Source organism: Struthio camelus, chromosome 10 (assembly GCF_040807025.1).
Source record: "Struthio camelus isolate bStrCam1 chromosome 10, bStrCam1.hap1, whole genome shotgun sequence".
In the NCBI taxonomy this organism is placed as follows: Eukaryota; Metazoa; Chordata; class Aves; order Struthioniformes; family Struthionidae; genus Struthio; species Struthio camelus.
In genome coordinates this window covers 20,306,171-20,315,078 of record NC_090951.1, presented here as the reverse complement: position 1 = coordinate 20,315,078, position 8,908 = coordinate 20,306,171, and the positions used below count along the sequence as shown (strand labels likewise).

Below are 8,908 nucleotides of genomic sequence, written 5' to 3'. Positions count from 1 at the left end.
TTTGCCATTAGAATTGGCAATAGCAAAGGTAGAACCGATGACTCATATTTGTATTTACTTCAAAGTCGGTTTTACCGTGAGTTTAGATGTGAGTTAATAGTAGCCCAAACCTATGTTCAAACTGCGTGGATGGAAGCGCTACTGTTTCCCTTTCCTCCCTGTGTATTGATAGAATACTTCTCTGCTTATAAGAGACAGCTTGTCAGAGAAATGTCATTAAGTAACTGCTGGAGGTTGACTTGTTTTCATTCAAAAGACCACGGTACAAACTCTAAACATTTAAGTCCTTTCTGCTTTGAATGGCTGCTGTAGTTCATGGCTGGTTATTTCCAGTTTCAAAAAGACTTCTGGCCCTGGGGGAGACAGTTGTCCCAAAAGCTGTTGGCAGTTCTGGTGTGACTCCTTCTAGTCTCCTGCACGTTTTCCTGTTCGTTTCTTTTTTACGTTTTAAGAAAACATTTTGAATTTTTCTGCAATCTTTGATATTGGGAGATATGAGCAGAAGCTCAGACTTACGTATCTAATTGTGCATTTGGCCTTATCTTTGTCTGCAAGGCTGATGTTTACCTTTGAAAAGGAAATTATTCTTTTTGAACAATTATAGCCTCTAAGCTTTCATCATGTCTTTCTAATTTGTAGTGCTTTGCTTTTGGTTCACTGTCAGATGCTTAGTAAAGATTTAGGAAGATAACGTCCTTAACAAAAGGAAAGTAATTGTTCTTTTTTTTAGAAGAAAGCTCTTTTTAACAATAATCAGAGTTGATGAAAATGTTCTTGATAAATGAATCTTTTAAATTCAGTAAGGACAAGTCTAACATACTGCAGTTAGAATGAGCAGTTGTAGAAATAAAGGGGAAACTGGTTAGGTTGCAGTCCTTTAGGAAGGCATCTAGTGCTTGCTGAAGGTGATGGCTGCATATGAGGGGACAATGTCACGTTGTTGCAGAAAAGCCAAACCTTACACTGGGGACAAGAAAGCAGGAATATTGACTTCAAGTTGTGTGCAGACATCCTTCTAGTCTACCCAGGAATGCAGTAGTAAAGATCCTGGTTAGACCTTGAGAAAAACTTTTCTAATGGTAACAATTGTTAAGCACCGGAATGGAGTGTTTGGCAAGGCTGTGCAGTCTTCCTCAGTGAGGGCCTTTGATGGCTGGTTTAATCTAATGAATGCTCACTTTTGCAGACAACTTCTGTTTGCTGAGTTTTTGGGCAGGGAATGATTTTTATGTGTTTATTGGGTATTCCTGCTAATAGCAAATTCACAATGAAAAATAAACTAAGTAACATTCTCGAAAGGTCTCACTTTTGCAAGCAATCCCTAGAAAATACAAACTCCTCACACTCCTATATAAAATTAATGACACTTAGAATGGCTTGAATGGTTCCTGTTGCTTACACTACTCAAGTGGAGTCGCGTGTAACCACTGTGCAACCTCAAGAGACAGCCATGCTCGTGGAGACTTTCAGAGCTTTGGGAAGCGTGCTCTTGCCTATGCCCAATTTAGAACAAAGCAACACACATGCAGGCATAGCTTTAAAGATAAGCCTCATTTAAACCTGGTTTTGACATGCGAAAGAATATTTCCAATGGAATATTTTCTAGATAATGTAATTTAAGTCTGATGAACAAAAGTTAATCTAATTGATTCACTTGCAGCACACTAAAGCCTATAATAGCATGAAAACTTAGAATGATACAAATGAGAGAAAAGAGAAAGGGCGTTTATCCATCTTAAACCTGTTGGGCGGGGTGAGGGGGATTAAAAAAGTAATGTGTAGGGTCCAGCTAAGGTAATGAAATACTTCCTCTTGTAACATTTTCTTGTGTCCAAAAAGTCTCACCAGTTAAGCTGTGGATGTTACGGAGTATTTTAAACTAAGAGGGTGGCATGATAAATGAAAACTTGCATAAAATTTAAGCAATTGTGATATTGTTTTCCTCAGTGGTGGTGGTGGTGATGATTCTTACCACCATTAATGATAACTTGCCATGGAAATTTGTCATGTCTTCCAGTTATTGATATTATTATGTACTTTTAATGAGCACAGAGTATCTGATTGTGACTCACAGGATTAAGCATACACTTAGATGCTTAGCTGAAGTTGGGTCCTTAAATGACCCATCTGTATTTCCTTTGTCATGGCACTAAACCTACTGCGCTTCTTGAACTTTATCTGAATAAGTGCTGCATACTGTATTTATATCAGACACATTTTTTTGTTTGCATTTTGGCTTTATGAAATGTCAGAATCAATCTTATACTAATGAAATGTCCAAATTTCATCTCAGCTACGAACATAGCTGCTAATCCTATAAGATGTTTACTTTCTGCCTCTCTGGCTATGTATAGTAACAGAGAGTCTGCCAACTTAAGCACTACTGACAAACGTCTCCCTACTGCTAGTCGGTCTAATAAATGTTATTTCACTGAGTAAAGATTTAAAATTAATTAATTAAATGTCTTTAAAATCCCATATAACCTCTGACAAGTTTGATCTCACTGCAGGCCAGTGAAAATGGTTACCTGAATGCTGCATAAGTGTCTCCGGATCCCACCCAATTAAATATTTTTTATATTTTAAAGTTACAATCTTACAATTTCTTAACTTTAATCATATTATGGATAAAGCTTTTGATGGTAGTGGTTGCTTCCTGGGGGGAGAGGTGGAGAGAGGAAATAGAGAGAGGTAGGCTGTTGCAAAGGATGCAAAAACAGTGGGAAAAATATGAGCCAAACACCATTGTGAGCATAGTTCAGCCTTCCTAGCAAGTCATAGAGACCATAACTGCAAATCTCCCCAGCCTTTCTTAAAAATTGATTTTAAAAGTTGTCCTGTGGCATTCTTTATGCAATTCTCATCATGACACCTCAGGCTGCTTTGCTTGTCGAAGGTTGTGGCCAAACAGTTGACAGCAGACTGTCCAGAAACGGGTGTGGGTGTGTTTATGCATGCAGTGGTGTTTTCACACGTGGTTTCTAAGGTTTGGGCCCTGTTTTCCCACCTCCATGTGCCTCAAGTAGCCAGTGACCCCTGAGCAGGCAGTGCCGGCGGCCTGCTCAGCCACAAGAACGACGTATTGGCATCGCGCCTGAGGAGTTCCCCTGGAGTAGGGCCCTCTCGTGCTGACCAGCGTAGAAAAAAGATCTAGACTGACATTTCTCAGGCTTTGGATACCCGGGCAACACTTTGTTTGGGATAAGAGTTGCTAGGCAGAGGACAGATCTGGCCAAGCTGCCCTCTCCCAGCCCAGCCTAGCTGCGCAGCACCCAGCGTGCCCTTTCTCCCCACTCCCGGGGCTGTCAGTCCTGCTGCCTTCTTGAGAGAGATTGAACGGGCAGGGCACACAGCCGCTCACAAAATATCCCTCACAGACCATTTGGGAATCACTGAACTGTATTTTTCACAAGCTCTGCAACAAACTGATGAGGAAGAGGAAGTAATGCTCACAGGAACATTGTGAGACTAGAAGGATTTGGCATCTCGCTTGTTCGGATGCAGGTGACTACGGATACTGGGAAGCAGCAGCCACTGCCAGGCTCGGTACCTCTGACTGATGCTTCACAGCTGTTGGCTGTGACGATGGGAGATCCATTTTCGGATGCTTTCTATCAAAACTATGGAACTGTGAGGAACTGTGCTCCTCACAATTCTCCCGACGGACAGGGATCAGTAAGGAACTGCACGTTTGGCCCTCCAGGAAAGTAGCTGTATTGCTGTTGACCATGAAAGCACAGATCTTAAAGCAGTCTGGTCTGAAATGAAACCTGGGTACGTTATCTCTAGTTCTGCACTTACTTAGGATGTGCTACTGATACAGTAAAAGAGGTACAAAAGTGGTTTTAGGCTAGTGAAGACTCCATTGATTAACCTTCCTTAAATAAGTTCATCAGGGTTTACAGTATTAGCATCTTCCTTGTTCCAGGCTGGACAAAGAAGGTCCAGTTTTCTAGACAACCAGCCATTACCTTCCATGTATTCAGAAACTGGAACCTAGCTTTTAAACATTGTGAATGAGTTTTATTTGTAGTGATTATGTGTACTAGAATCATAGTTATCAGAGAATAGGTGACACAGCAGCCGGTGGCCTCTGCCCTTGAGAATTAGTTGCACTTTCCTCTTGCGGTGAGCTGGCTGTTGCCTTAGTCTGCTTACCCTCGTCGCCTGTGTTCACTTAAGACTGCTGGACTTTTTGTACACATAACAGTGTCTTATTTTGCTATCTGAGAAGGATTTATCATCAAATTGATATTTTAGCAGGGCAGAGTACTGACTACATAAATGGTGTGTCCAATGGTGACATGGGACCAAAAGTATTTTTCCAGCTCTAACATGTGGGATTCAAAACTCACTTCAGCAGGCCTTAGGGACTTGTGCCTCCAAAGTCCCGGGCAGTGAGGCAATGCTCTGAGGAGCAGGAAGGTGTCGTCCCGTAGTGCTTGATTGAGAACTGTTTTCTGTTTAGTATTTTTAACCTTCCCCTCTTATTTAGTTCCTGCTCTGCCTCTTAATGTAATGCCCGTTTATTGCAGGCTGCTTTTAGTTTGCTCTTTTTAAAAGCTCCCTGAGGCACAATGATGCCTAGAAATTAATGTATTCCTTTCCCGCACATCAAGCAGATGTGTGTATATTGAGTTAGTGTCTCTTAACGTTTAGCTGATTTCTCTTCAGAGCATAGTTGAGTCACTGCTACATACCAAACCCATTGGTGCCCTTTCCCACTTAATAGTATTAGGATATGTAGATTTATATATGCAGTCTTTCTAGCCTTAATTGCTTGTACTTGCCCACTTGTGTGACTTGCAGGTTTCTATAAAAGCGCTAGTCCTAAATATGCTACACTTTTAGATGGCATACTGTTTCTCTTGCTGAATGCTGTTGGATCCACCAGGAACACGGGGGAAGGCACCTTTGGCATTTAAAGACCTGACATGGTTGTCTTTGTCATCTTTGCCCACCCATCTTTATTTTAACTTGTTGGAACAGAAGCCTTTTTTAAAAAGGTGACTGCTGAGGACTTTTTGGTTAACATGCTAGGCAAAAGCGCCAAAAAATTAACATGTATTTCACCCACTTGTAGAGCCAAGTTAGGCTAACCTCTGCTTCTCCTTTTCCAAAGGGTAAGGCAAACCCCTCCTAATGTTCGTATTACAAAAGGCATGTTTGTTACTTCTCAGCTGTGGTTGGAGTCACTCATTTTGCCTGTAAATGATGATGCCTCATTTTCTATCAGAGAGCAGAGATCATCTCTCCAGATACCTGCAAATCTTTGTATCGCATTCCCTCCTGCTTGAAGTAGTCAGCAGAAATAACTGTTTGGTGCTGAATTTGTGGGAGAACACTGATTCTTTTTCTGCTTTTCTAGCCTTGGCATTGAGAAAAGCACTGTTCTCGCTCAGAACTAAGAATACCTACTCCAAGTTGCATTGTGTTTTACCCAGGTAATACCTGAGAAGGGTGATATTCCTTCCTGATTTCCGCGCTGGAAATATCCCCAGCGCCTTGTACCATTCCCTACCTTGTACACAGAGTACCCTTCCTGCTATACTAAGTAGACTACGTTGTTCTGGTAAGTTTTTTAAAAATATATATTTATTTTAAGCACATGAAACATCAGGATAGGCACAACTATAAACACAGGATATATTAAACATAGCAATGCGCTTGCAACCAGAAAATGCAGTAATTCAAAGGCCAGAGTCACATATGAAAACAAGCTGAAAATTGGTTCTTTTTGGTACCAGACATTCTAGACTTTGCCCCTCTCAGTTTTAATTTGAAAATACCCTATCATTCTACCCCTCCCAAGTCTTTACTTAAGAAGTTATTTGCATAAATACCTAATATTTAAAATTACTGTATAAAGTGCATTCTCATGAAGGACAGAAAAAGGTAAAGGTCAATATCCAGTGCACTAGAGAGGACTGAGGCAAAACACACTCAATCACTGACTGAAATGAGCTTTTTTTGAATCAGACCTTAAGAACACATTGAGTAATGGCACAGTAATGCAAATATGGTTTCTAGGAGACCATTTTAGAGTAGATACTAACTACTAGAACTATGGCTTGACAGCGTGTTTAACTTTTACGTTCTCCAGAGCAAGGTCACATTCCTCTGTTGATAACTACTAGAATACAAATTTGCTGAAGTTTGTAATGTTCCTCCTGACATGATCCTGAACAGTTATTATTGTAAACGACATTCTATTTATTTTGAAACAGTGCATTAATTCTTGGGTCTTATTGTCTGCATTTTCCTGTAGAAGCCAAGAGCTATGTTGGAATTCCAATTAGTTTTTGTTTTTAGAAATAGAGCCAGTTCCATATTTAACTGTCCTTTGAGCCTAAAGCCTGTTAACATCAGTGAATCAGCATGTCCTGTTCAGAAGCTTAGGCTTGATAATTCACAAGCAGTTAAGGGAAATCTTAGGACAGCTAAAAGAAAACACCAGCTTCAGCTCTCAGCTTCTTGTAAACTCATTTCTGTCTCTCTGAAGCTTCAGAAAGGCTCACGATATTTGCAAATTAAAACAGTCTGGCATTTTTTTTCCCTTCAGACATGTTAGGGACTCTAAGAGGAATTGAGCAGCACCAACAATTCCACCTGTTTTTACACAAGGGGACTCCTCAGTCTCTACTCTGAGACACTATTTCAGTGCTGAAGCTGGTTACCCCTCTTACCACATCTCTTACTTGTTTGGAAGCATAAACTTGGAGGACAGCGAGCAACGTTCCCAGTTGTGCGATGCCAACATCAGGAATAGAATAGTTACAGTGTTATTTCCCTTAGATTAATACAGAAACAATTCCTCTTCAGCCTGATATGAAAGTACAGAAAACTAAACAATTTTTGGAATTGTAACTTTCACTTCAGTTTTTTATCAATTGTGCTTATGAATAGCTAGGCAAAAACTTTCTTGTATAATTCAAGAACTGAATTATTTGACTGTTCTCAGTCATCCTTCTTGTCTGAGGTACCAGAGTTGTCCTCCTCATTGCCTTCAGGATGGACTTTATTTCTTGCAGTTGGTGTTGTTTCTGAGCCTGGGGCTGTACTCTTCCTAACTGGAGTGTGTTTGGCTTCAGGTGACTGAATGTCACCCTCCTCCGGCATAGGGAACTGGCATCTCTGTAGCTCTAGGTATGTAGTAAACAACTTGGCATATTCTGGATGCTTGAGCGCAAAGTCCTTAAACTCATCTGAAAAACATAAAAAAACACAGATACTATAATGCAACAATAGAATCAAATAAAGTGTCAGTGCCTGCTCCTTTTAATGAAGCTGGTCTCCAGTTACTTTCTTCTGAAGCGTCTTGGGCAGATCACACAAATTAATATCTAGGTCTGTGCTTCAACTGTTTTCCCCAGCCATAGGGTATGAGAACCATGAGATATTTTCAGGGAGAAAGGAGGTAGGAAACTGTCACTTTCGAAATGGCTATTGGTAATAGTGGGATGATGCAGCTTACCATAGGAGAGCTTCCCAGTTTCATCTGCATCTATTTCTTTAAAGAGTTTAGAAACATCAAGCTCAGGCACGCCCAGAGCTGACTGAATGATACAAGCAAACTCATCTTCTGTTATAGTGCCATCATCGTCCATGTCAAAGAGCTGGAAAAGATGTGTGTATAGAAACACGTTAGTATCAGTTTGCCTGTGAACCTTCTGTGCAAATTGGCCACCCACGTTAGGTGTCTGCTATTCAGGAGGTGATTTGCAAACAGCACCTGGGTTTTGAAGGGACTGGTGCCATCTCAGCTGCTTTTTTTTGTAAAAGATGTTAGGAATTCTCTCTGGAATGAAGTCTGACAGTTATTTATGTGCTATAATTTGAATCAGGATATTCTGTACTGCGAAAAGTATGCAGCAAACCTTTTGAAAAGCACATTAGCTCACTATAAAACAAAGCCTACAGGCTTACTTTAATTGCCACCATGAGCTGTGCTGAGGGGTCTACTTCAGCCTCTCTCGACTGGAACATCTTAGGTTTTAGTCTTCATTTTCCCTACCTTAACGGCACTTTGGCCACTGGATAAACTTGCCATGGTTTATGCTATGATATTACGCACTGTGACTCTATTATATGTGATCTGTCACCTAATACAGCGTTACTGTAGTTAAGAAGGAATTTTGGTGACTGGAATGCAGGCAGTGGATGTACACTGATCACCCCATCCTTTCCAGCACAGAGACAGTAAGCAGCTGCTGTGAGTCATCCATCCCCTTGAGGAACACAAGGGATGGAGAGCAGAAATCCTTAAGTACTTGCTACAGGCAAACAGGCCCATTGGAGGGAAAGCACATTTAACGGCAAAGAAAACAAAGTTGCAAAAGAAAACCCCAAGTTCCAATTCAGAGGAACATAGGCTTTTCCCAGCTGAACCGGTCATTTCCCACTGAGGTTGGGAATTATGACAAATTTACCCATTTCATAATCAGTGCAACTGTTAAGCTACTGAAGGGTATAGTCCAGAAAACAGAACAGTGAAAGAGCAAAGATAGCTGCTAGGCTTGCTGCTTCCTAGCAATCTGTGGTGATAAAAAATCGCTGGGAAAACAGAAATCATCTTTTGTCTGAATAGCTGTAGCACTTATCTGTAAAGCAGCCAGTCGATATGATGGATTCACATAAAAATACTAGTACTTCCTGAGTGAGCATCAGTACTAAAAAAGGATTCAATTAAAGATATGATCCATATCTTATTACACAGTTCAAGGAATGCATAAGAAGGGAGCAGTCGGTAAAACAGCTGAATCTGTGTCAAAGATCCACTAAATTAAAAAAAAAGTCTTTTAGGTGTTTTCGTGCTCAGGGATTCACAGCCTGGGCATGCCTGGTCACATACTGCCCATAGGCACCTGGGATTTAAAAGGTGCTATCGCTTCTTGCCCACCTGCCTTAT

General features: G+C 40.8%; 1 protein-coding gene across 4 annotated transcripts in view; it reads right to left on the bottom strand.

Annotated features, from left to right (window-relative positions):
* Positions 1-5,573: 5,573 nt before the first annotated feature.
* LPCAT2 (lysophosphatidylcholine acyltransferase 2) overlaps positions 5,574-8,908 on the bottom strand; it is a 33,160-nt gene continuing 29,825 nt past the window's right edge. For all 4 annotated transcript variants that reach the window (XM_068955907.1, XM_068955906.1, XM_068955903.1 and 1 more), the window contains 2 exons: positions 7,475-7,616; positions 5,574-7,205 (listed from right to left, as the gene is read on the bottom strand). In XM_068955907.1, coding sequence (XP_068812008.1) covers positions 6,958-7,205; positions 7,475-7,616 — 390 coding nt within the window. In that variant the 3' untranslated portion in view covers positions 5,574-6,957. The remainder of the gene's footprint in view (positions 7,206-7,474; positions 7,617-8,908) is intronic.